This window comes from Charadrius vociferus, unplaced genomic scaffold (assembly GCF_000708025.1).
Source record: "Charadrius vociferus isolate BGI_N301 unplaced genomic scaffold, ASM70802v2 scaffold54, whole genome shotgun sequence".
Lineage (NCBI taxonomy): Eukaryota > Metazoa > Chordata > Aves > Charadriiformes > Charadriidae > Charadrius > Charadrius vociferus.
This window is the reverse complement of record NW_009648350.1, coordinates 4,224,272-4,250,161: the sequence shown is the minus strand read 5'-3', so window position 1 is coordinate 4,250,161 and position 25,890 is coordinate 4,224,272. Positions and strand designations below refer to the sequence as shown.

The window sequence follows — 25,890 nt, the reverse complement described above, 5'->3', positions numbered from 1 at the left end:
CCCCCCCACCCCCCCTCCCCCTGAGGCGGCGGCTCTCTCTGGTCTCCACAGGCGGCGTCCCACGAGCTCCCCGGCAGCCCCGAGGTGTCCGTCTGCTTCGCCAACCGCTCGGCCGCCCTCTTCCACCTCGGGCACTTTGAGGTAAGGGGTGGTGGGGCAGCGGGACCCATGGCGACCCGCCTTCCCCTCTCCTCCCCCCGAGCTCCTGGGTGCCCCCTGAGCAAGTCTGCGCCCCCAGAGGGTGCCCTGAGGCCTCCCGTGTAGCAGGAGGGGGGACTGGGGCAAGGAAGGGCCCGAGCGCCGTCTGAGGTGTTGGCAAAGCATTGGCATGGGGGAGGTCCAGGCGGGCGCTTCTGCAAACCCCGCAATAACGGGCATTTGGTTGTTCGAGCAGGAGACGACGCGCTTCTACTGCTGTGCTTAAAGCATCCATCGTTGCTTAAACTTTTTGGAGGGCTCCTGCTTTCCTTCTTCTGCATCAGGAGGCTTTATTTGGCCAACAGATGGGCTATGCACATGGAATTTGCTGATTATCATAATTTCATTAAAATATTCTGGGCTCCCCAGTTCAAGAAGGACAGGGAACTGCTGGAGAGGGTTCGGCAAGGGGCTACGAAGATGATGAGGGGATTGGAACATCTCTCTTATGAGGAAAGGCTGAGGGGCTTGGGGGCTTTTTAGACTGGGGAAAAGAAGACTGAGTGGGGATTTTATCAATGCTTATAAATACTTAAAGGGAGGGTGCCAGGGGGATGGGAGCAGTCTTTTTTCAGTAGTGCCCGGGGATAGGACAAGAGGTAACAGGCACAAACTTGAGGATAGGGAGTTCCATCTAAACATGAGGAGGAACTTCTTTCTGTTGAGGGTCACAGAGCACTGGAACAGGCTGCCCAGAGAGTTGGGGGAGCCTCCCACTCTGGAGACATTCAAAACCCACCTGGACGCTGTCCTGTGCAACTGCTGTAGGTGACCCTGCTCTGGCAGGGGGTTGGGCTAGATGATCTCCAGAGGTCCCTTTCAACCCTGACCGTTCTGTGATTCTGCATCATTGATGGAATAAAAGACTATGAGTCTCAGCTGGTTTCCAGGTATATTTAAAAGGTTTTGTCTTTGTTTCTAGGTTTGTTTGGAAGATATTGCCAGGGCTGAAAGTCATGGCTATCCAGACAGGCTGCTGCCCAAGGTCTTGCTGCGGAAAGCTGAATGTCTGCTGCATTTGGGGAGGTTACAGGATGCAGCAAATGCCCTCAGTGCGGTGGAGAATAAAATTGCTATGGATGGGGTCATGACTAGTCCTGCACACCAGACACTGCTAAAAAAGTTAAGTCAACTGAAGATTAAAAGACATGAGAAAGAGAGCTGTCCACAGCCTGCACAAGAAGCATGTGGTGACATTCAAAGAAAGTCGGAGATCTGGGAAGAGAATGACAGTATTTCAGGTGCATCTTCATCTTTGAGCTTGAATTTTGATATAGAGAGAGGACGTCACTTGGTGGCCATCCAGGACATCCTGCCAGGACAGAACCTGTTGAAAGAAGAGGCTTTTGTAAGTGTGCTCTGCCCAGGGGAGAGCCACCTTCTGCACGACAGCAGTGAAACAGCATGGGATACTCGTGTCACTAATGCAGATCTTTATTGCCACCATTGTCTGAGGCAGCTCTTAGCTCCGGTGCCTTGCCGTGGGTGCAGTTATGCAAAGTACTGCAGCCAAAACTGTGCAGACATGGCATGGGAGAAGTACCACAGGACAGAATGCTCCTTGGGACCGCTGCTTCTCACATTAGGGGTCTTCTGCCATGTTGCCTTGAGGACTGTTCTCCTGGCGGGATTTGCAGAGGTTAGCAGGCTGGTAGAACGGTCCAATGATAACAACAAGGACCTTCATAACCCTGAGGCAACATGTAAACATCCCAGTGAGGCACCAAATACAAGAACTGGTACCGGAGGCATCCCTGGTTGTAATGACAACGGTCAGTACGAGAGTTCTTACCAAGCTGTGTTCAACCTTTTGCCACATGCTGAGAAGCATAGCCCTGAACATAAGTTCCTTTGCATGCTGAGTGTAGTAGCTATATGCAAACAACTGCAAGAAGCTGGTCTAGAGGCTGCTGTCTTGAATCGGAAATCGTCTGAGCAGTGGTCCAAACCAGCGACATGTGAAAAAACATCGGGTGAATTGTCTCCAGAGCTGAAGATTATGGCAGAAGCGATGCTGAGGCATGTGTTGCAGCTGCAATGTAATGCACAAGCAATCACTGTAATGCAGGAGTCAGGTAAGATAAAAACTTTTAAGCCTTTCTGTGTTCTTTCTCATCTAGCTTGTGTGAAGAGATTGAATTATCAGTTGTAAAAAGCTTCCATTGCAGATAGGAATGACTTCCTTAAAATTTCGTGGCCTGTCCCATGCTGACCTGTTCTTTGGTGCACAGGTAGAGGGTATTTAGCTATTATTTATTGCAGCAATATACCAGAAACCTTTCTAGTGCTATCTGTAATTGGTCACCGTGCCCGTTGCATAAGTTGCGTGGGTTACTGAGCATTCATTCTCAACCTACTTGTTTTTCCTCCGTCTGTAGTGTCCGGAGATGGTGCTGTTGTAAATAAGAAGCCTGTGCGCCTGGCGACAGCCTTCTTTCCTGTCCTTAGCCTTCTGAACCATTCGTGCTGTCCCAATATCAGCCTGTCATTTAGTGGGACAGCTGCCACTGTCAGGGCATCACAGCCAATCCCAAGTGGCCAAGAGATTTTCCATTGCTATGGTAAGTATTAACTCTCTGTTTGTCTCAAGGCACAGACGTCTTTTCACTCCTACTTGGCACGCTAACTGATTGCTATTAATATCATAATTCCCAGTATAATGTTGCTAGAGTCTTTCTTTATGTATAAGCCTTGATCAAAGATATCAAAGCAAGAGTTTATTTCCTGAGCCTACTGTTACGTTTTCAGTATCCAGTTATGTCCTCTCCAAAAGGTGACATATCTAGTCTCAATTGTAACAAAGATAGATTTAGTGTGATGTTAAGAACTGTACCTGTTCGGTGATTTCTACCCTTGCCATCCCTTTGCAGGGCCTCACCGGTGTAGAATGAGGGTTGCTGAGAGACGACAGCTTCTCGGTCAGTACTTCTTTGAGTGCCGCTGTCAGGCATGCCTTGATGAGTTAGAGTCTGATGTCAAGAGTGTGGTGTCCACGAGAAACTCATTCTGCTGTCCTAGCTGCCGGGCTTCAATGCAGGTAGTTCTTCCATAGTTATGATTGTATAACTTACCAGGATGTGTAACATTTTTGTCTCTAGGAAATTCAAGAGTGAAAGACCTGAGTCCATGACCTCTACTCAGAAGGCAAAAGCCGCTGTAAAGTCTAGACAGTATCTCACTGTTCCTAGCAGCTTCCTTGTAATGTCTTTGTATGTCAGTATTCCAGCTTTATAGGGAAAGTAATGCCTTTAGTAGCAAGTTAAAATCCCTTTGAACTTGCTGAGGGAACCTTAGAATATCAGATTGGGGAAGGGGGATATGTAGGAAAGAAAATGGAGGCCTGGAGTCTAGAACAGAAAGTGTACTCACAGGGGCTATATGCAGTGAGAGTCACACTCTCTGCAGTTCACAGGATGTACGTGAAAACAGAATGCAGCACGGGTTAGATGAGGAGAATTCAACACAGTATGTATCTTGTGTGAACATTAGTTGTGTACTACATGACCCTGCTTTGGCCTAATCTATAGCTCGCAGTCATAGCTATTCCTGGAAGTTTTCTCGTAAAATCAAATAAGCTAGTAGCAATGTACAAGAAAGTCACTTAACTTCTCGGTTGCACTAATTTTAAACAATTCGGCGTCTCTATAACATGACACAGAGGTAACGGGGATGGAAATGATCACAGGGATGATTTCTACAGGGAGAAGACATGCTTTGTTGTTCAAATGAAGCTTGTGCAATCTCAGTCAGCAGAGAGAGCCTGTCACGCCGTTTACAGGACCTTCAGCAACAAATCAAGAGAGCATTAGAACTGCTGAAAGACAGGAAGGCTGGTAAGGCTCAGCTTTCTGCTTTAAGGTCAGCAGCTAATGAGTTACGCATCAGAAGACATAGTTCTAGCCATGAGATGGCACTGTTGCTTATGCAGTTGGGGTTTTCTGGCACGCAGCCTGGTGTCCCTGGGGACTTGAGCTTTAGGTTTTTTATACCCCTGATCCGGGTGTTAATCTAAGTCACACGTTGTTCCATGGTAACTAAAGGAACTCAGGGTAACGCTGGAGTTATGCATTCCCAGGCCTCGCTTTCCTGGAGTCAGTCTGGCCAACACTGCATTAGAATAAGCAGGGTTGCAGATGAAGTCGGTGTTACCCTAACCAAACCCAAATCTAACTGTGTAAAGTACAAAGATGAGATTGGACTGATTTTAATTCATAGATCATGGAAAGCTGGTGACTGGCCAGTAGGATGCATTTTATAACCTGTTTTGTTATAGATCGGGCAATCAAAATGCTCCTGAAGTGTCAGATGGATGCTGGAAACTTCTTGTCTCCAGACCATTTGCTGATGGGAGAGATGGAGGATCATCTGGCACAGGTCTATGCTAGTCTTGGTATGGCATTGTCTTCTCATTATCTTTAGTTTTACGAACTTGGAATTTAACATGGCTAGCCTTTTTCCTGACTAGCCCTTTCTCTTTTCTCCTGCTGCATTTCTCTAATTTTGACAGCAGGGCTCTCGGAAAGACTGCTTTAGCCAAAACTGTGTTCCCAGCAGCCAGTGAACAGTAATGTGATCTCATGTTCTTCTAGATTCTGTGTCCTGATTCTGAGGTCAGCAGCCTCCCAAGAATGCTGTGGATATAGTTCATCTCATTTTGCGTAATGCTGTCAAATTCTTTGGGTGGCAGTAGCTCTAGAAAGTATCTATTCGTGACTCATTTTTGTTTTGGTTTGTTTTTTTTTTTTTTCCATCAGGGAAGTGGCAGGAAGCAGCCAGACACCTGCAGAGGAGTATTGAGATTGTGGAAATGCATCATGGGCCATCAAGTGTAGAAATAGGTCATGAACTTTTCAAGCTGGCACAAATTCTCTTCAATGGGTAAATTTGCTTTCATTCTCTGTCCTTTCCCTGCACCACGCCCATGTGTCTGACATGGTATGATGGCAGGTGGTCCTTGGCACCTTGCAGGGTGTCTCGCAGGACCCTGGGCAGTCTGTCACAGGTACAAAAGTTGGGCATTACTCAAGTGCAAGTTCATTAACCCCACTGGGGTTCACTTTTACCTCATGACTCTCTTTGGACCCATTTCTCTGCGTTGTGCCAGTCTATTATTTTCTTCTCCCTGGCTCCATTTATTCCCCATCCTATTGTTTGATTTTGACAACTAGTCACCCTTGGTGACTATACGTCAGTTATATAGGGTTGCTGACATCTTTTCAAAGGAGGAAATAAAATCCTCTTGCTCTGTTTCGGCCCTCTTGGCAAGCAGATCCCCTGACTGCTTCTGCAAATCTAACACCACCTCCCTTTAACTGAATGAATTTTAGTGGGAGTTGCAGTGATGAAGTAGTGGGTACCTATGCTCAAAGATAATGTTTTAAGTTTTTTTCCATCTCCTTACCTTTTTTTCCCCTTTGAAGCTGAAGTGCACGCTATTTGCCTGGTGCTGAAAGGGAGTGAAGGGTAGGATCTGTACCCACAAACAGGTTTAGGTTTTTGTTGGGGAGGGGTTGAAAGTTCTGAAAGTCAAGGAAGCTGAATTAAGTATTTTTTATACTCTGTTCTTATTCTCGTCCTATTTCAGATTTGCAGTTTCTGAAGCTCTGAGCACAATTCAAAGAGCAGAGGAGATCTTGTCAGTGCACTGTGGTCCTCAGAGTACTCAGATCCAGGAACTACAAGCGATGAAGACCTGTCTGTTAGAGCTTCCCAGAAGCATCCTTCAGAGGACTTAATTTCCCTGTCAAAGGAAGCTGCAGTGTGATCTTTCATCAAAGCTAAGTTTCATGTGGTAAGGTAGTCATGTAGTACAAGCTGGAAAATCATGTGTAACAACAACTTGAATGAAATCTGAAATGCTCTTTAGTGAGACTGTTGTAAATAAAATGACCAATTCTAACATGAGGGGTCTGTGTGTGGTATGGTGGGAATAGATGCTGTTGTATAATTTCTGCATGTGTGTTTGAAACAAATGTTTGAGATGTTTGTGTATGTGTCTGTTTCTAGAGATGTCATTCTGCCACGTGTGGTACCCTGTTGGTCATGAACATCCAGACCACACTGCCTTTTACTTATAATGCTATGAAGCACGTTTCTTCTTGCCAGCATAAAACGTAAATGGTTGGAAGGGGCAAGGCAGCAGGCTGGGAAGTGCAAACTTACAAGCTATAAGAGGGGGCACTACAGAACCTGGAGGGCTACCAGCGCAGACCTGTCAGTGATGAGGGATTCAGTTTAAACAACTGGCATCAGGTTGGAGGACAGGATAGGGGGAAATACAGTATACGCCAGATGATGCTTGCACATAGGACACAGAACTGCATTGCGGCTCATCTGGGGAAAATGGGAGTGTGAAGGCATATGACGTAGGCAGACAATCTTTAAAGGGAGAATACTGGGACTTGCTGAGATTAATAGCAAAAGCTCTTTTATTGCAGCATGAAGGCATAAGATTTGCAAGTTGTGTCTTTGTGCAGCAGAGCAGGGAGCCAATATCCCTCCCAATACCACCCTTTCCATTTGGGCCCTACCATTGCAGATTATTGTGAAGGGATCTAAACACTCCTGGGATCCAGGATCTTGCCAATGAAGAGGAGGGTTCCAGTGGTATCATCTCGCAGTACGAGAAGGAAAGGTCTGTCCACGTGATATTCTATGGGGAAGGTCAGACGAGCAGCATTCACCCCAGGATTTGGTGTGGATCTTTCCCCATCTTCACTAAGCTCCAGCATTGCCTTGTGTTGCACGTGAGATAGCTTAATAGGTTTGGCAGACATCTTGGTAAAATCAGGTGATGCGAAAAGTGATTGGAGCCCTGGAGAAAAGAAAGAAAAATCCATTAGCTGAAAGCATAGATTGCAGGTGGGGGAGCAGTACTGCTAATGCTGTGATCCAGGAAGGCATGTAGCTGCTCTGGTAGAATTTACTGGGGGTAACAGGGAGAAGCAGCTTACATCTGTTTGTACTGAGCTTCTCCCTCTCAATCTCTGAAGCGTGGTATGAGCTTGGTGGAAAGATGTGATAAAAAGTTGAGCAGTCCTGAACCAAGGTGATTTAGTTGCTGGTGAAATCTCTACAGACTGACAGCAGGACCTAACTAATAACCCACCAGCTTCATGTTCTTCTGAGAGCAGGAAGCAACTTGCCCACTGCCTTGAGCCCTGGCAGTCTGTAGAGAGTGTGTGATGTACATACTTGTCTCCTTTAGTGTGCTGCCAAGTGCTTCTTCATAGTTCAGCTTTAGTTTGGGCAAGCTTAGCACAGCGTGGACTGTCTTCAGCTCCTTGTCTACGTCGTGGACAAACTCAGAAGTCAGGCTTTCCTCAATCAGAGTCATATTCTGGGTCACCTTCGTAGGCAGGAAGAACATGGCACTGATTCCCTCTGTCAATGGCAGCTGAGCAATCTGCAAGGCCAGTTATAAATAAGAAAGGGTCATATCAACAATAAACATTTTTACCTGTCCCATACCAGACACAGGCCTAAATCTCGACTGCCTGGTGAGCCTTTCCAGTTAACATTTGGTCTTCCCTGTTTACTTTTCTCGGGCATGATGCTTCCTGACCCCTCTGGTGCCCAGGCTTTCATCAACCCATGCTGCGCTCTTTCTGCTATTACATGGCAAGTGCTTTCTCTCACCTGCTGAATCCTGTAATGAACTGCAGTATTGCTTTGGGGGATTCTCAGCTGGAACACCTTTGGGCTCATGCTACAGTGAAAGGTTTGTTGAAAGAGGTAGAGATGGCAAAGTTTTGAGGAGTGTGCCCTGCCCTTCTTGCCCAACTTTAGGTCAAGCAATACAGGCTAGTAGAACCTGTATGTTACTTAAATTCTGGACTGCCTGTCACATAGCCAATGTAGAAGCAGGATATTTTAAGAATCGCCACACTGCCTTTCAAAATGGGGATTGCAAAAGTAGCCTGATGGGAGGAGTGAGGCCATCTTCTGGAATGGGTTAACAGATAAGTGTAGCTGAGCCTGTTCCTCAGTAGGTTTAGGAGATCTTGTGTGATATCTGCTCTCTGACCTTGCAGTTGAGTTCTGAGTCAAAACCGTATCGCAGTATGGCTTTGGGGTCTGACATCATGGACACCTTCACAGTTCTGTCCTCATCCAGATGGAAGTCCTTCAGGGCAGTCTTCTTGGTGTCAAACTTGGTTTTCCATGCCCCTGTTTTTCAAAAGATAAAACGGAGGATTTTCTGGCATATGAAACCGGGCTTGTGTTTGTGGCTGAGTAATCTTGTGCTTTATATATACGGTATTTGTGCTCTAAGAGTTGAGGCACAACTGAATGATGATAGAGATGGAAATAGACTGATTGGAGCTATGGATTTTCTGCCACTCTTTGGCCCCTCCTTTTCATCTGAGAATTGTCTAAATGGGAAATAAAAAATCGAGCCAGTATGGGTGGAGTAGCTATTGGGAAGTTGATGTCTACTTATGTAATTACAAAACTATTTTAAAGGGTAACAATTGTGTCAATGCATGTAAAGTGCTCTCTCCCCACCCTTTATTTCTCTCCTTGTCTCTTAGCAATAATTCTTCAGGACACTGGCTGACAGCATGTTCTAGAACAGCTCTCTAGTATCTCCCGCCATTCCCTCTACAGTGGTAAAAAGGCTCAGTAGACTCTTCAAGCTGTGCTTTCCCCAAATGGTAATATTCTGTCTCTTGCTGTGGAGTTTTGTGAGTTTAAACTTTCTTCTCTGGTGTCTTACTGCAAACAGGTCGATTCAGCTTCCCAAGAGTAATAATTCCTCCCTCGAGGACTATTTCTGTTCAGGTAGTCTGCATTTTTTCTTCTTTACTAAATGTTCTCAAACACTGTCTTCTTATGCTCTCTTTGGCAGTCTGTTTGCTCTATTGGAAGTGAGCGCATTCCCTCACATCTCTTCTAACAAATGCTTAATAGACCCTCTCTGTAACCAAGTACACAACATTCTTACCCTTGAAGTAAGCAGCCCCAGCAAGGAGAATACTGACATCTGTGGGCATGTCCTTCATAAACCGCATAATCCTTCCCTTTGTCTGCTGTCGTACCCAGTTATTAATTTCTTGGAGGTCTAACTGGGTATTGCCGCTTAGTGCCCTCAAACGCATCTTGTAGGACTTCTCTAGTTGGCTGTGAAAACCAGGCTTCACCCTCAGTCCTGGGAAACAAAAAGATCAATATTGCAGCTAGCTCCCTTATCAAAACAATCTCAAGGCAGCAGATTGCAATCCAAAACCCAGCAGCAGTTCTCTCATAAAACATCTGTGGCTGTCTGTATACAGAAACCTGCTTTGAAGAAGAATGACTGAAGGCACATGGAGGAAACTGATCCAAATTCTACAGCCACCCATGCTGGAGTATGGGATAACTCTCTTCTGAAATGTACAGAAAGGAGATAAGAACAGAAAGCTTGGATACAGCTATTTCTACATCAGTCTCTCTTCTTTCTCCAGCTTGCTTTATGAGTGTGGTTTACTTAACCTATTGGATTGCTGGAACCAGCAGCTTCCAAAAGATAGCTCTTAGCTTTCTCAGCAGATGTTTATTGCGTGCCGAGTGCAGACATTTCAAATAGTTCTGCAAGAAATTACACAAAGGAATACGACTGAATGCTATCACAAATAGAAAATGTGATTTGTGGCTCCTGGAAGTTAGCAACACCTGCCAGAAAACCTAGAGTGAAGGCAAAATTCCTAGCAAGTTTCTTCTAGGTCTTCCACATGTTAGCTGCTCTGTCACCAGTGTTTTTGTGTGCATAAGTCTAATTTTCTATTTATGTGCAGACAAAGTTTTCAGGCTCTTTCTGGAGCAGCAACAGCATTCAACGCACTGCCTGCGTCCTGGCTCAACAGTACGTCAGAGCCAAAGCTGTTAGTAGAGTGTTATTCAGTGTGTTCCACCTGCTGCTAGTTATTTAGGTAAGAGGGGAAGAAGGACTTTTACTTTTCTCCAAGATGATACGGGAGGCACTTTTCATGCTCTTCTCTGGTCCAGTCACGCTGGTCAGTAGGTCCTTGTAAGTGTTGTGGACCTCAGCTTTGTTAAGCAGATCATAGAAGAGAGCGCGAGAAATCACATCTTCTGTTCGTTCTCCAGCCCCTGCCAACAAGAAGGACAACAGTATGAGGGAAGGCCTGTCAAGCCAAAAAGCGCATGAGGAAAAGGGGCAAGAGCTCACCAAGCGAGAGACCAGAAAGTGCAGTAGCCAGGCTGAATGGAGACAGTAGCACATTGGCAGTGGCTGTCCGACTGGATTGCTGTCGGTACAGGTCATAGCCAAAGTTGGAGACTGCAGCTGCCAGCTTGTTTACAGGGCTCTTATAGAATGGATCTTCCTCTTCGACCTCGCCGGCGTTAGCTCCATCAACGGTGGCAGAGTTCTAACAGGTACGGGGAGCGCTTTGGTTAGACTCGCAGTTTACAAGGGTGGGTACAGTTGTGGTAGACATTTCAAAGGCAAGCAATCTACAGATACTCTCCTGTGATCTACAGAAATACTGGCTTCATCTTACTGACAGAGAGTGTAGGAACGGTTACTTTACTTTAAAGCGGCAGCACTCGGATTGGAATCCACTATTTCTGCCTCATGGTCATCCCCTGATGTAACTACTGTGGTTTTATCTGGGTAAAGCAGGAGTTAGTCTCATTATGTTGCTAAATAAAATCCTAGTAACTTAGGAGGGTAGTGCTTAATCCTTCCGTAGGATTCTTGAAAATTAAATTGCCTGCTCCAAGTATCTCTCCCTCATTCTCTGCATGTTGTCTGCTACTCACCTGCGCAGTAGCCGAGTTCTGGGATCTGCTTGGGACAGTTAAGAGACCCAGGAAAAGGAGAACCACTGGAATCTGCATGCCTGAACCTACAAAGTAAGAATATGACAGAGGTAGTTTGAGCAACTGAGCAAATACATCTCTACCACTACTGTTCGCTGTGCCTGGTTGTGACAGGAACTGCAATGACACATGCTTGTCCTTCCCAATTGTGAAGCACACACCTGATCTTAGCTGAGTTTTCTTCCTTTTCCAGTATGAAATATTCAGCCAGCCTGGCCCCAATGACTTTAAAATTGGGCAAGCACACAGGCCTGGGTGTGCCTGAGCACAAAAGCAGATGCGTGTGGCCCAAACCACACTGATGCTGGCTGTTACTGCGTGCCGAGGTCCATCATATCTTCTGAGTTTTAGACTTTAAAAATGCTGATGTATTGCATTTTTAAAAGGTCGCAAATCCATGTTGATGAATGGGGCAGAAGACGAAATTGACTGATTACCGCTCTGATATACAAGTTACCCGGTTTGTCATGTTTCTCGTGTCTGTGTACTTGGAAGGCTGTACAGCTCATATGCATCCTTCGCTTCTTATTTACAGTTTGACAAAGTAAAAGTAGAAGAGCTTTCTTAAAAGATGGTAAGGAAAGGGGCTGGGAGTAACTACCTAACGCTGGGCCAGATCTAGAGAAGAAGTGAAAGACAGAGCTTGGCTTAGCCAACCTTTTTAATGGAGGTGGGAGAAAAATACCAAACTCCCCAAAGCTGTTCCTTCTGTGCAATCCACTTTGAATCACTCCAGTATTGGCATATGTGGCCCTTCCAGCCAGATCTGTCTGGTCCAAAGGGCAGTGTGTAACCCAGGGTTTCACTGTGGGTAAACCAGAGCTACTGCAGAAGTGTCATGCCCCCGAGAACAGACGCCACCAAGGCTGGTCTGAAGCAATGTTTATATAGATTCCCAGAAATTAAAGGAAGAGGGTTGTATTTAACTAACCCCTGTGATCCAAGCGTCCAGTGAAGTAGGAGAAAGAACATGTGTTTCAGATTAACTTCAGCTGTAAAGAAAACATGCCTGCTGGTAGAAATACAACTTAAAGCCACGTGGCTACAACAGCCCCAGTTCAGGACCCAGTCTGTTCAGGCGGAGGTTTTACTTCAGTGAAAGGCAGTTCACTGTTTCCCTTTCCTCCCAAACCCCTTTTCTTTTGGAGGTGGTTCTGCCTTGGAGGAAAATGTGTCACAGTGGAGGTTGTAAGTTTTCATCTATGTTTAGACAGTGTAACACAGAAGTGGTACCCTCTTTTCCCTGTGTACTTGCATCCTGTGACCTACTGCTATCCTAGCTGCCGAGTAGATGAGTTATTCTGGTGCAGAAGATGTGTATCAAGAGGATTTGCCATACTGGAACAAACCGATTGTTTGGCGCTATGATAGTGGATATGATGTTGGGACGGCTCGTGTCGTTGCAGAGTTTTACAATGAATAGGCGCTATGCTGAAGGAGAGATGACAGAAACCCTGCGTGAGTCTAAGTTAAACAGGTCTTAGCGAGGGCTTTGAGAGGATGCCTGCACCAAGCAGCACTCTTGCACGCTGAGCGGAAGAGGTTTGGCCCAGTCTAGTTTAGAGATGAAGGTTTTCCATGGAGCATAACCTTTTCTCTAAAGAAAAATAAAATAAAATAAAAAAAATCTCAACACAACCTCTGCTTCCAACTACACTGAGCTCCTGGGAGCATGAGAGCGGAGATTGGTTTTGCAGATTCGTATTGTTTTTGCCAGTACTGTCACCAGCTTCATATTTCTCAAACTTTGCCAAAAAGCAATTTCCATTTTAGAAAGACAAAGCCTTTTGCGTTTGAATTGGCCTGAACATCTGGATTCTATTTGTGTGTCTCTTAGCACACAGCCAAAAATGCAGAGAAAAGAATTTGGTTGGAGCAGAGGTGGGATGGTTTCAGGCATGATATTAAAATCTGTGGCTGTCTTTAAAAGTGAAGAGAAGGAGCAACAGCATGCAGTGTGTGTTGTTACAGTCAGGAAGGTACAGGAAGAAAACTTTGAGAAATGAGCTGAGAAGGAACTTTGTGCCTGGGAGTTGTCTATTTGTGAAGGCCTGCAGGTGCAAAGGAAATGTTTTGCTTTCCTTCTATAGCGGTACAAGTCTCGCATCATTTATAAACGCTTCTGATTTTAGGGGTGCTGCGAAACATCACCTGCGAGTTCAAACTGTCGGCTGTGATTGCTCTGCCCCACAGCACTAACTCCTCCCGAAGCATCTTGCAACCCTTAGCTCTAGAGGATTTGACCATCACCAAAATTGTCACCCTCGCAAAGAAAAAGCCTGTTCCCAGCTGCCACACAGACGCTCGAAGGGCAGAAAACCACCCCAGCTCCCACGCACGGTTCACCCCCAGAGGCAAAGAGGTGCCCTAAGATGCCGGTGGCTCCCATCCCTTGGTGACATCCATCCGTTGGTGGGAATCCCACCTGCAGAAGACCCGTTCTTCACGTTCCCCGGGTGCTCCGAGAGCTCCCCAGCCTCGGTCCCTGCCCTCCGCTCCCCTCGTCGCCGCCGGTCACCGAGGCTGAGCTGTCCCTTACCTCGGGCTCCTCTCAGCCGCTGCCGTCGCAGGCTGCCAGCGGGTCGGGGACACTGTGGGTTTGGTGCGGCCACATCTGCTTTTTGCTGCTTCCCCCAGCCCAGCCTTCGGCAGGCTTCAGGTTACAGCTTCCCAGGGCTCTCTTAAAGTGCTCTGCTCCCATTTTCCGTGGCTGCCACCCACCCTCCCGCGGAATTGCGCTGATTTTTTAACCCTGCCATCCCAATCAAACCCGCTCGCCGCCATCGGGGCGGTGTGGTGGGTAAAGTGCAGCTCGGAGAGGCAAATGTTCCCTTTGCCCCGCTTGAACCAGTCTTTTATCCTCCCCACAGATTTGCTGTATGTCACATGAGGGAATTTTTTCTGCCTCAGAGGTATGGTTAATGCAGCAGTGTTTAATGGATTTATGGATTTATGTCCAAGATTTAATGGAGAGACTTGTGAAGTGGAAGCAGGGTTTGGTTGCTGTTTAAAGCAGTTAAGGGGAAGATGTTCAGAAGTGGTTCTATCTGGTGATAGTTACTGGTTAACAAGAAGTTATTAACGTAACTGGCTTAAAGTTTTTGGCTGAAGAGAAAGAGGCTAAAAAGCCAAGAACTCTTGGTAAAAAAGATGAACTAATAGAACGTTGTAGGAGCTTACAGAATGATAAATGATCTGGAGAAGGGAAAGGGGCAGAGGGGTTTCATTATTTTTCGCAATAGAAGACTCTAGGGGAGCACCCATCAGTGCACATTTAAACCGAGAGAGTCTATTTTTCATAAGTATTACATTGTAAAACTCACTGTAACTAGATCTTATAGAAGATGAAAGATAAATCGATTTGGGGGGAAGAAAACCAACCCAAACCCAATTAGTAGAAGATGGGTCCACTGAAGGCTAACAACGGTCAGATGTAAAGTCAGACTCGGCAGCTGGGCAATGCAACCAGAGAACAGTCGGTTTTCCTTGTCCCTAGTCATTCTTGGCTTCCCCCCCACCCCCCCAAGTCATTTGTTACTGGATGCTGGGAGAGCTGGGATACTGGGCTAACTGGACACATAGCTAGCCTGCTCCAGGGCAGCTGTTCGCCTACTTGGGAATGCTGAAAGTGAATTGTAGTGATGTTGGTGTCCCAGTCTAGGCTTGCACTGGGACATCTCCTTTTTGGGCTGCCAGCCTCGCTGCGAACAGGTAACGAGGAGTTCCTCACGCTTGCTGGCCCTGAGCTCGTACAGTCCCTTGGCAAAGAGGAGAAGATGGGTTTAGAGAAGCAGTAGCTGCTGGTTTTGCAAGCTGGAAAAGCAAATCAGGTAGTCTGCCCTGTGACTAGTCAGTGCTTCAAAGGTGACCCTTTCTAACAAAAAGAGTAACAGCTGTGCTTTCAACTGCTTCTCACCTTGCCCTGTGCGAAATCGTCTGCAGAGAGATGTTTGTACTTGTTAGTCTTCCATCGTTGGCCCAAGAATGGGGGTGTTGGCTGTGGAGATATCTTCTGGCGGTTTTCATCTCTTTTTGATACCTTCTTTGTGGTATTAAAATGCCCTTTATGGAAGGACCGCTAGTGAAGTTTTTATATCTTGTCTGTATCTTCAAATGAAAGCCCATCTGTTTAAATACAGGTTTGGTTTTAAACCGTTTAAATGAGAGTGGCAGTTGTATAGAATGTTACTATAGACCAAAATAAGCTTTATTACTGTAGGTGAAGGGTATCCCTGAAACGGTGCATTATACTCATCTAACTACATGCGGGGCTTAAATCAGTTTTGTTAAATCAATACAAACATTTTACTGTTGTTGTGGTTTGGGTTTAAGGTAGTAGGCAGTGTGCTCTCTGAACAGTCTTCACCTCTGCTATGGAAGTACTGATCGTGTTCATACAAATTTGCTCTAGTCAGGAAAAAATACATTAAAGATACTGAGACTTATTTGATATTCTCAGCCAGTTGCACAGATGAGCTATAGAGCAGGCACCCTGTGCTAGTCACGTCTTTTCAGAGTAGGGTTCAGTCAAAATGAAAGCTTAGCAATGCAAAGTGGAAATTCCTGAGCAGGGACATTAATATTACTTTGCATTTTACAAACTGCCTCTTCTGGAGAGTCGGTGGAGTGAAAAAGAGTCTTAAGGTTGGTGTAACTGATAATTTGTTGAGCAAAGCACAGTCGTGGAGGGCTGCTGTACTGTCAAATAAGATGAAATTAATAGTTTAACAAGAATAGCTTGGAGGAGGAGGGATGGCAGAAAGACAGAAAATAGGAAATAAGAACCAAGCTGTTCAGGAAACAGAATAAGGGGGAAAAACTTTATAGAAGAGGAGGAGCTGGAGGGCAGAGGCATGAAAAGGAAGATTTGCACTTCAAATTTTGCACAGGTTGCAGTGCGACAGGGTGGAATTCAGGGAGGTTAGCGCTGAGGTTGCGGTAGCCAAAGGAAGACTTACCTAAGGCATGGGATGGTATTGCTGAATGTTAGGAATGAATCTGTATAAACAAATAAGCTAAAATGTTCCCTGTGGGCTAGAGCTGTGCCCTCATAGTAGGGATGAATTCTTGTGGGTTTACTCGTTAAAATTACATGGCCCCATAATTACACCCTCTTTTGAAGGGTACGTGTCATTGCATTGGTTAGAGGGGTAGACATTATCTTCAGCCGTTCTTCCCCTTTTAGACTGCAAGAAATGTGTAATTACGGGTTTGAGCCAGGACTTTTTATTCCCCAAAGTCTCCTGCCTCCCCGAAATTCATGGTTAGTGAGTCAGTCCTTCTCTTATTCCAGCAGATGGTGCAGACTATTCAGGGACGGAGGCTCCCAGCAGCATTCCGCTCCTTCCTTTGAGGGAAGACAGACTTCCTGAGTGAGGAAAACACTGCCAGAAGGATGGCCCTTGTGCTCTGTAACTGCTATTTCACAAAAATAGAGCACCATCCTTTTTAACCAGAAGCTGAGGGAGCTTGGAAGCAGAATCTACTATGGATAACAGTTGTTTTGTACAGAAATAGCTGCAGCGTGGCAGGCTACGGTGAGTTAGACTAATATTTTTAAGCGGTAGGATGGCTTGGTTGGGTGGAGGGGTACCCAAGAATCTTTCATGGTAGCTTATTTCAGACACGCACTGCTATATCAGAACAAGGATCCAGGGAGCTGTGCCTATCTATCTCAGACAAAAGTGATGCTGTAGTGGGACATTGCCTTTTTCCAAAACAGGGCAAAAACAATGACATTCCGCTACAGGTGTCAAAATCTGCCCCTCCTTCCCCTGGAAGCTGTCCTAATCCTCCATAGCATTGTGTTGTGGAGCCAGGAGTATCCCAGGAGAAGAACAAAATTGCAGATTGCAGATGCCAGATCAGCACCTTTGAATCTCCTAGTAGATGCCAGCAGTGGTCAGGTTTTGCCCAAGAGAAAGGTTAAGGACTGTCACATCCCTGCCTGTCACTGCATTGCTGCTCACAGGCAAAATGCGCTCCTGTCCCTGTGCCGCTGAGCTCATGCCCTAATTCCAGGAATTCTGCCCGTTTCGCAAAGCCAGCTCTGACCTGGTGAATGTTCCCTGCACGCTCTGCAGGTGAGATGCCCAAAGCTTGTTGGACTCAGTCCTGGGACAGTCTTTACAGAATAGCCATTTCACCTCCCAGCCCCCGTTGTCCTCTGTGATGAGGTGTAGCAAAACGCAGATCCTTTACAAGAGGCCCTCCTATCTGTCCATCTGTCATGCCCAGACTTCTTTCCTCCCAGTCTTTGCAGTTATTGAAGTTGTGTGCCTTTTTCCTTTCTCGGTTTGGTCTTTCAATGCAACACCTTAAGCAAATATATTCTGCTTTACTCTTTATTATTCTGCCAACATAAAAATTACTAAAAAACACTTTATAAAATATGTCTCGAAAAATCTAGCATTACCCAAGAACCTAGAGTTTTCCAGGAAAAGGGCTGGAGATAAGGATCCAAAGGGGTTTCCCACTGCAGACCCTCCCACATAGATCCCAATAGAAGAAGTGGGAAAAGGGAATCTTTGAAAAGAGCCTGTGCCTGGAAATCTCTGTGACGCATCCTAGAGAAGACAACTGGTTACTAGCCCAGTTGATCTAGAGGTCGTTTTCTAGGTGGGTACAGACGTTTTTCAGAGGAACACTTTGAGGGAGACATGTTCACAGGAACTGCGGAAGGAAGAGCCATATTAATATCTCTGGCGGTTGTCCAAGCTGCCAGATGCTAATGATGATTCCAGGCTACAGGGGACTCTAATAAGAGCTTAATAAAGACTCTAATAAGAGTCTGGGGACAAGGAAGTCTCCCTTCCAGGACTGAGAGCTCTGGAAGGGAAATCCAGGCAGAGGAAGCTTTTCAGGTTCAACAGAGGGGAACCCCAGCCTGGAGAAGCTCTTCAAGGCTGGAATGGGCTATCCCATGGACTGGTCTCTAGGGATCTGTAAAGGAAAACAGCAAGGGATTGCCTCCTGTGGCCTGAGGGAGGTCTCCAAGGACAGGCAGCCTCTCTTAGCTGGTCCAAAGGGTCAGATAACAGTCCCAGAATGCTTAGGCGCTTTTCCTCTCTTATTTGGGCATGGGGTGCTCATTGACATCTGTTGCTTCACGTGAGTCCCGTAGCTCTTTTATCTGGGGAGCAGCATTGGGGTTAGGGTTCTGGACACTGCCTATAAAGAGCGGGATGCCTGTTTCATCTTCAAAGATAATGAAGACAAAAGGCCGGTCAAGGCTGAAGGCAGAGACTGAGCGTGAAATCGCGACGCTGGTAGCAGCAGATGCTTCCACCCCATCTTCTTTAAGCTCCAGGGTAGACCGATGCTGTATACTGGATACGAAGAGAGGCTCGTCTGTGATCTTCTGGAGATTTGGGTTTACGAACAGCTCCTGGAGGCCTACAGAGAAATGAGACTTAAGTTAACCTTTGCCAGGTGGTGCCACCAGCTCTGATTTTTCTCAAAGCTATCCGAAGAAAGGAATTCCCTAATCAGTGCTACATGTGGTGTCCACCATGGAGGACTGAAGGCAACAGAAACGAAAGCTGCAGTCCAGCCAGGTTCCCCAGCCCCTCTATGAAGAGCTGAGGGTGGAAAAACAAGAACAGTTTTCACAAGCTTTGTCCACACCTCATTTGGAAGAGTAGTTTAAAAACTTAAAGCCTTCTTTAAAAAGCAGCTGCAAGTCTGAAGGCTCTTTCTTGCTAGGCTGGAAACACTTTTACAGAGATTTTATTATTTTTTTTTTTTTTAGCAATTCTGCAAAACAAAGTGAACTCTTAATTTTTTCTCATCTGGAAATGCAGTGTATGGTGTTTTATTTCAGTAAGCTCTCAGTTCCAGGTTTTGTGATCTCTGTTGGTGATTTCTATGTCCTGGACACTATGTTAAATGACAAAGAAAGAGAGAAAGGTTGACACAAGGGAGGAAGTTGGTCTTGGCCACAAATAAAGGAATGGGAAGAACTTGTAAAGATTGTGAGGAACTGCGAATGCTGCCTTCTCTATAGTATCATCTTGTTGGAGCAAAACATTTGGTGCTAGGCAAGCAAAGAGTAAGGAGGAGGAGAGGAGTAAGAGTTGAAGGAGTTTGGATGTTATCTGGAGCAAGCTGTGAGGCACAGCTTTAGAAACAAGGATGGCAGTTTTTAGCGTTAGTGAACAGATGCCATGTAGATTGATCAGCTTCACTTATTCTGTGCAAATCCTCTTAGAAGCCTTACCCATTTGGCTGAGAACCTTGTTGAGTTCCAGCTGGTAGTCCAGTTTTATTTTGGGGATCTTCACTGCGGTGGGTACCTCTTTGGGGAAAAGCTTGCATAGCTGTTTATAAGGGAAGTTCTCCAGCACATGAGAGGTATTCCAAGTATACTGGTTTGGTACGATGACCACAAAACTCATGTTACTCTTAAAGGGAAACTTGGCCACCTGGAAATAAAACCAACCAGAATTTATGGAAGAGAAAGGAAAGTTCAGAAAGTGATGCTTTTAATTTAGTCTTTTTCTAATTGGTCTACAGAGCCAGTCTAGCATCTAGGCATCTGATTTCTTCAGGGGAGAAAATTTGTTGGAATAACAGCATCAGATTTTAGTATTTAGCTACTGACTGGTAAAGATTGAACACATGGTGGGGTGGAAGCCCACGTGCACAAACATTGTACCCACTCTGGCAGTAGCTGTATTCTGAAGGGCTCCAACAGTACATTGCCTGAGGAAATTCCTTTCCATATTTCCTCATTTATCTTTAACTCAGGGCTTTAAATCTCCATTAATTCCCGCTTAGTAGGAATATATCTTTGTGGGTTTTCGTAGAGATTGAGAGTGAGTATTTGGCATTCTTGCTCGAAGCAAAGACAAAGGATGCTTATTACCTTTTTGTGTGCTATGCCTGTTAAAAAATATTTGGGTTTTTTGAGAGAACAGTTGCAGTCAGTGAAATACAAGAGCAAGAGAAAATTCCAGTCAAAATTTGTAGTGCTCCTAATCGAGCCCTACCTGAATGTCCTGGGACTCCAGTGTAAACCAGCTCAGGGAGTACTTCTGGGCTTTCATCATCTCAACTGGGACCACAAACTCATTGTCAAGGTGGAATACATCTGGCCCAGTGAAGCTAACATCAAACTTATTCCTCCAAAATGCTATCAAAATAAAGGTGTAGAATTCAACAGTTAAATTTGGGTAGGAAAACAGGAACTGCCTAGCTGACACTGCTATCGTGAGTTCTACAACAAGGCAGATAGCGACCAGACAAGTAGAAATACAGCAAAGAGAAGTCAGTACAAGGCTGGAAGAGCCCTAACAGCAGGAAGCTCTTATCTTCCAGAGAAGGACTATGGAATAACAAAAAGAGCGAGGATTAATCCTCATGCCTCAGCGTGGGAGATTAGCAAAGGCTATGAAGATAAAGTATGGATGTTTGCGCTTTGAAAAATGAAGAGCCTTTGTGCTGCGTAGGGTGAAACAGTGCTCCAAAACCAAGCTAAAGCATTTGCAGATTTACCCCAGAGGTAAGCGTTTGGTCTGTGTTTCCCTGCGGGAATTAAAAGAGGAAGATGTGCCTGACCGCTGTGCCGTAATCAAAAAGAGATTCACAGAAGCTGCCTCTGTGCTCTGTGGTTGGCGCACAGTGAGTTGCGTGGACCTGGTTAAGATAAGCAGTGATGTGCTGCTGTCTGGGATCCTGAGCCACGAGGCAAAAATACTGCAGGCTCCACCTGCTGCATTCTGGCTGTGCTGTCAAGTAACATTTTTAGCACATGTGAAGCAGTTGGGAATCATTACTGTAAAGAAATCTAAGCAAGAGGAATGGCAGATGCACAAGAAAAGAACAAGCAGCTTGACTAGCAGGAAGCAAGGAAAGGAGATAGGAGTCGCCATTCAGCTACAGTGCTGGCAGAAAGCTAGTAGATTTCGAACTATTCCTCTGGATGATCAGGCTTGAAAAGTAAGGCCTGCGGAGCTCACCGTGGAAGTGGATTGCACTGAGCAAGAGCATCACTGTGTTTTCAGGGAGCTGCTGTAGGAAGGTGGGTATTTGCCCGTTAGTTGCTTCCTTTATCCACTTGTTTATGGCTACGAGGTCATCCTCACTGATCCCGGAAAGGGTCGTGGGCTTTGCTCCGTAGAATTTCTCTGAATCCTCCAGGAACTTCTCTTTCACCTCAAATCCTGGCAGAGGGGAAGAATTCTATATGAAGTCATCAGACACTGAAAAAAATTTGCTCAGTGGCTCAGCCAGTGGCATGCCGCTCCCCAGGTGGAGTGCTTAGGGGAAGAGAGAGGTCTCCCAGAACGGCAGTGTGCTGCCGTCACTCTCTCTCACCCAGAGTTTTATCCTACACCAGTACAGATCCCCTCCCACACCAGCTCGCACCTTTCTGCAGGTACAGACGTGACGCAAGGCTGAGGGTGGATTCTGTGAGCCTTCTGTGAAGGGTGCCCAACATGTGGTGCAGACAGGGCACCGACTCCAGATGCATCGCCTCCAGCAAACTCTTCTCTGTCTGATTTGCTGCTCCTAAAAAGCAAAGTCAGATTCCTGTTAGGTCATGCCCATGTAGTAGAAAACGGGGACATTACTCTAGCTGTCTCGTGTTAGAAACATACTGTGCCTTACAAAAGAGGCTGGAGAAACCTGAGAGTAGGAGCCTCAGCAGGGCCACGGAGGGCAGCTTCAATTGTAATCCTACCTAATTAAAGCTGCAGGTGTAAGATTAAGTGCTTTTTGCACATTGGTTCTTAGTGCCTCCAGGAGGGGGTACAGGGAAGGGCAGAAACCAGTGCTTTTGTAACTAAGAAGTTACCCAGTGCCAGGTGAGACAAGGCAAGAGCGATGCTGAGGGGTGACAGGATCACGTTGGTGCTGTTGGACTCCAACTGGACCTCTCTCAGGAGATCGATGCTGAATCTCATCAAACCATCTGCTAGCCTGTGGCTCTTCTTCCATGTCATCTCACAGTTTTTATCTTCAGCCTCTCCTCCCTCTTCAGAAGAGGGAATTTCCCCAGATGGTTGCTGTTTGTGACAGCCCACAGCCCCGTCTTTGGCTTCATCTTCTGTGTTCCAGTCATTCCTCCTGCCTGGCGGGGTGGTGGTGAAAGGTAACCTGGGTCCATCAATGTCCTGGAAGCTATCGTAGGTAAAGTCTACCAACTCTGTGTTTGGCAGGGTTGCGATGGCTCCCAGCAGAGCAGATGATTGTACAATTCCAGCACTTTTCGTGTCCTGGGGAGAAACGAGAAGGATAGCACTGGGAAAGCAGGAGCACAGCGCTACCTTCCCTCGTGGGTTTTACTGCACACCTAAATGGGTTGACAAAACTCTCCAGCTTCTCTACTCTGGTGGTGTATTTGCTTCAGTTCGCCTTTTAACCTTGAGGATAAAAGCAACTCAGGGGGTTTGGAAAACAGAAGGTCTTCTATCCTGGGAAAATGGACTGAGTTAGGGTCTTGCAGTGGTTCCTCCTCCACTTGCTCTCAGGGCCTGCCCCAGGCAAATGAGCCCAAAAAAGCATGCGTTGAGGGCAAGAACCACCACCGGTGCCTCCACCGTTTATAGATCCATCACCCTCAACCTTCATTTCACCTCTTCCTCTCACATATTTTAGCACTGCCGATCTGCCTTGTGCATCGGTCAGCACCCTCTACTGCTGTCACAGCCTTGATCCATTTTGGCTCAAATCCTCCTCCAGGCATCTGTCTGCTCTTGACTTGTCTGTTCTATTCCATCCCTCTTCTCTCCAAATTTCCTCATTTTCCAGTTTTCTAAGCTTTAGCCTATAGCACTGCCGCCGCTGTCCTCACATTTGCATGGTCTTAAACACATGCTTTTTTCCTCAGATCTCTCTGTTCTCACCCGCATACGGATGACATTCCTCTACTGCGGGAGCGCTGCGCTGTCAGAACCAGGCTCGATGGGTGGCGTCAACGACAGGTCTTTCTGCCTGTCACCCTCATAACTAGTTGTTTTCCTCATCTTCCCTTATCATTCAGAAATTAAATAATCCACCCGCCAGTCCCTGTACACACCAGCTACTGATGTTTGCTCCGTACGCTGCCCAGTTACTTAGGCTGGAGCTTCCGACACGAAGGAGCACAGCGTTGGCAGCAGCGCTGGGTGAGGCAGGGAGGGAAGCCTGCACAGAGATGGACTTTCTCATTGCGCTGGCGCTTCTAGATTGCGCTGCCCGGACTTGTCCTATCTCGGGACAAACTGGAAAACCATTGCAAATACGACAGCATAACTTCAGTCCCCTTGGGTGGAACCAGACATTGCTTACCTTCAGCTCCCCATCTTTATCTAAGAAGAGACGCTTTTGCTCAATGGCGTGTGCCGAAAAAAACTGTAGGGGGGAAAAAAAACAAAACAAAACAAAACAAAGAAACAAAGTCAGATCCCAGATGATTTCCTCTGAATTTCCAGAGTCATTCTGCTCTATCCCCACTCCTAACATGTTCCCATGGGGCCGGGTCAGAGACTGGCACCAGCCTGGCTGCAGCAGTCCCTGCATGGCTGCAGCACGGGCAGGGCTTTAGGATGCAGACCCAGAGGTGGTGGGGTCCACCGTGGGGAGGTGGAAGTGAGCAGGAGCTGGGAGAGACTGCGAATGCTGGATTTGTTTAGAAACGGACCAGGTCAGAAGGGTAGAAAATAATGTATCCTCTAGAGAGACGGCAGTGCGGTTTTGCAATCTCAGATCTGACAGGGATCCAGATTTAAAATGGGGGGGCGGGGGGGAGAGAAAAAAAGCTGTTATTAAACAACCTCCTGTTAACCCCTGAAGGTCGTGGCCACTAAATAGAGTTGTAGCCAAGTTTCCAAATATTTTCCACAGAAATCCACTTGAATAATGAGCATATCCACAGCTATGTTAGCTGGGGAAAAAGATTAGAAACCTTGCTGCACTGGGGCACAGGCTAACCCCATGGCAGAGAAGCTGCGTCCTCCACCGCTTTGCCTTCCAGAGCTTCTCGTGCAGAAGCATCAGGCGGTATTTGCCCCATGGTCTGGTGCAGGAGAGCCTCCTCGCCCCCCTTGCACTTTGCTGGCTGGGGAGAGAGCTGCGCTGCCACTGCAGAGGCCCCCACCATGGCTGGAGTGAAGCGACTTACCCGTTGCTGACTGTGCAGAGCAGAGAGGCAGAGCAGCCAGAGACCCCAGAGGAACACCATATTTCTGGAACAGAAGGACCAGCAGAGAGAGAAGTTATTTCCAGCTGCCTGACAGCAGCAAGCTGAGCCTATTGAGGTCTACAGGGAGAAAATTATCAACCTGGCCAAACAGGTTGGCGCAGGAGCTTGCAGAAAGCAATAGGGAGATGAACAATGGTGCAAAGAAACAACACAGAACTCCTGGGTCCAACGCCAAGGTGGAGAAATCAGAGAGGAACAGGGACCCATGCCGGAGCAGAGCCAGCCAGGCTCCTACATGATGTTCTCCTGCTTGGATCCTGCGTTTCTGACCTCGTCGCCCTCATTTCTCTGGATTGCAAATGGTATTTCCCTAATCAGTCCTGCACACACTGTGCCTCTGGAAGAAGACAAGAGCTTCTGCTCCTCTCCTGTGGAAACCACCAAGGTACGGGCACAGCATCCTCGGCTGTGGCCCCCGGCTCTCAGGAGAAGGGATACTGACCTGCCTCAGAGGGGCTGCAGGCACTCAGCAAGTGCTGCCTGGGAGGGAATTTGCAGGTAGAAAATGCAACACCAGAGCAGTTTCTCAGCAATATGTCCTGGAATAGAGAGTCCTCCCCTTCCCAGCACTCTCCTTCCCCCTTTGCTGGCAGACCCAGCCTCTGCCACCCCCGCACTCCGGTTCCCGTAGGGGACAGTGGGAGCCGGGCTTCCAAGGCCATGGATAAAACCCCACCCATTCCCTGGCCACCGCTTCACCCAGCCACTTTTCCCTTTCAAACAGAAATAACAGATCTTCTCCTTAACGTAAAGCCTCCAAAGCACAGCCCTCGGCACAGCTGCCATACACTCAATTCCGGGGGCTGTTTTCCAGTCTCCAAGCGGTCCTTTGCTCTCACCCAAAACTGCTGGGCTACCACCCCAGTTGCCAAGTGGAAGAAGCAAAACTTGAGGCCATTTCATTCTCCCTTCTCCCTCACCCCAAACCCTGCAGCCACTTATAACCCCAAATACCCCTTTCCTCCCTGGGGGTGCCTACTATCCTTGAACCCTCTGCCAAATTCACCCCTCTTTCCCAGAGGGACACTGTTGCTTATTGGAAGAGCCCCCATTTACTGTCAAATCCTCATTTATTTGCCCCTTACCTGAGGTTGTTTGTGTCCACGCTGGAGCTGGCACCTGCTTTAGCCCAGCGTGGGACAAATGCCGTCTCTTGTCCAGCTCCCCCCCCACCCCCTCCTACCCACCGGCAGCGACCTTCGGCACCACCCCCTGTTTGAGAATTTGGCAGGCAAATATTGACCTACAGCATCCGGTTAAACATTTGTTTGGGGGAGAAGAGTGAATTTGTGGTGCATTTGGAGATGAGGGGACATTTTAGGCCGCTGTACCCTCAAGACGATGTTAACACCAAGTTTACCAGCTCCAAAACTCCCCTCAGCACGCAAAGTCAGTTGTCCCTAGTAGCAGCTCTGCTTTCCACATACTCCCCGTGCTGGGATCGCGCTCTTTTATTCATAACCTTTAGTGAAAACATAGGGCTTGGTATTCATTGCCACAGGGCTCACTCTGTTTTTGGAATTTGCTTTGTGGAAAGCCCCAGATATTTACTCCCTGTATCCCAGCTGCTTCTGCTGCAGCAAGCGCGAGGCACCGGCTTTAACAGATGGCTGGTGCCCAAGGCCCCGTGGCCACGTACCGGAGAGCAGGAGGCAGCAATGCTCAGGCTGGGCTGAGCC

At 46.9% G+C, this 25,890-nt stretch overlaps 3 protein-coding genes across 4 annotated transcripts in view; 1 reads left to right on the top strand and 2 right to left on the bottom strand.

Moving 5' to 3' along the window:
- SMYD4 (SET and MYND domain containing 4) overlaps positions 1-6,102 on the top strand; it is a 7,005-nt gene extending 903 nt beyond the window's left edge. Inside the window, exons 2-9 of the mRNA XM_009885223.1 lie at positions 52-141; positions 1,121-2,273; positions 2,577-2,759; positions 3,069-3,235; positions 3,899-4,031; positions 4,472-4,588; positions 4,953-5,076; positions 5,783-6,102. Coding sequence (XP_009883525.1) covers positions 52-141; positions 1,121-2,273; positions 2,577-2,759; positions 3,069-3,235; positions 3,899-4,031; positions 4,472-4,588; positions 4,953-5,076; positions 5,783-5,933 — 2,118 coding nt within the window. The 3' untranslated portion in view covers positions 5,934-6,102. The remainder of the gene's footprint in view (positions 1-51; positions 142-1,120; positions 2,274-2,576; positions 2,760-3,068; positions 3,236-3,898; positions 4,032-4,471; positions 4,589-4,952; positions 5,077-5,782) is intronic.
- A 501-nt stretch (positions 6,103-6,603) lies between these two features.
- SERPINF1 (serpin peptidase inhibitor, clade F (alpha-2 antiplasmin, pigment epithelium derived factor), member 1) lies at positions 6,604-24,854 on the bottom strand. Of its 2 annotated transcripts, XM_009885172.1 has the most exons (11): positions 24,848-24,854; positions 21,798-21,802; positions 16,965-16,968; positions 13,565-13,596; positions 10,966-11,051; positions 10,370-10,571; positions 10,135-10,290; positions 9,146-9,349; positions 8,225-8,367; positions 7,393-7,603; positions 6,604-7,012 (listed from the first exon to the last, which is right to left on the bottom strand). In XM_009885172.1, exons 5-11 carry the CDS (start codon positions 11,041-11,043, stop codon positions 6,753-6,755), a joined length of 1,254 nt encoding a protein of 417 aa, XP_009883474.1. In that variant the 5' UTR covers positions 11,044-11,051; positions 13,565-13,596; positions 16,965-16,968; positions 21,798-21,802; positions 24,848-24,854; the 3' UTR covers positions 6,604-6,752. The 2 variants fall into 2 exon arrangements, with proteins under 2 accessions (XP_009883474.1, XP_009883475.1); XM_009885173.1 differs by lacking the exons at positions 16,965-16,968; positions 21,798-21,802; positions 24,848-24,854 and having other exon boundaries at positions 13,565-13,602.
- Positions 18,095-24,190, bottom strand: SERPINF2 (serpin peptidase inhibitor, clade F (alpha-2 antiplasmin, pigment epithelium derived factor), member 2). Its single transcript, XM_009885174.1, has 8 exons — positions 24,131-24,190; positions 23,299-23,361; positions 21,824-22,244; positions 21,394-21,537; positions 20,985-21,188; positions 20,016-20,158; positions 19,244-19,448; positions 18,095-18,420 (listed from the first exon to the last, which is right to left on the bottom strand). Exons 1-8 carry the CDS (start codon positions 24,188-24,190, stop codon positions 18,095-18,097), a joined length of 1,566 nt encoding a protein of 521 aa, XP_009883476.1.
- Positions 24,855-25,890: the final 1,036 nt, after the last annotated feature.

Bases quoted from the DNA above. Each gene is read 5' to 3' on its own strand.
- SERPINF1 (XM_009885172.1), bottom strand. From the start codon at position 11,043: ATGCAGATTCCAGTGGTTCTCCTTTTCCTGGGTCTCTTAACTGTCCCA. The intron at 10,291-10,369 runs GTGAGCTCTTGC...TCTTGTTGGCAG, and splicing joins ACTTTCTGGTCTCTCGCTTG to GGGCTGGAGAACGAACAGAA. The intron at 9,350-10,134 runs GTAAAAGTCCTT...TTTGTTTCCCAG, and splicing joins CCGTATCATCTTGGAGAAAA to GACTGAGGGTGAAGCCTGGT.
- SERPINF2 (XM_009885174.1), bottom strand. From the start codon at position 24,190: ATGGTGTTCCTCTGGGGTCTCTGGCTGCTCTGCCTCTCTGCTCTGCAC. The intron at 23,362-24,130 runs GTAAGTCGCTTC...TCCCCCCTACAG, and splicing joins CTCTGCACAGTCAGCAACGG to TTTTTTTCGGCACACGCCAT. The intron at 20,159-20,984 runs GTGAGCTCCGCA...TTATTTTGATAG, and splicing joins CAGTGCAATCCACTTCCACG to CATTTTGGAGGAATAAGTTT.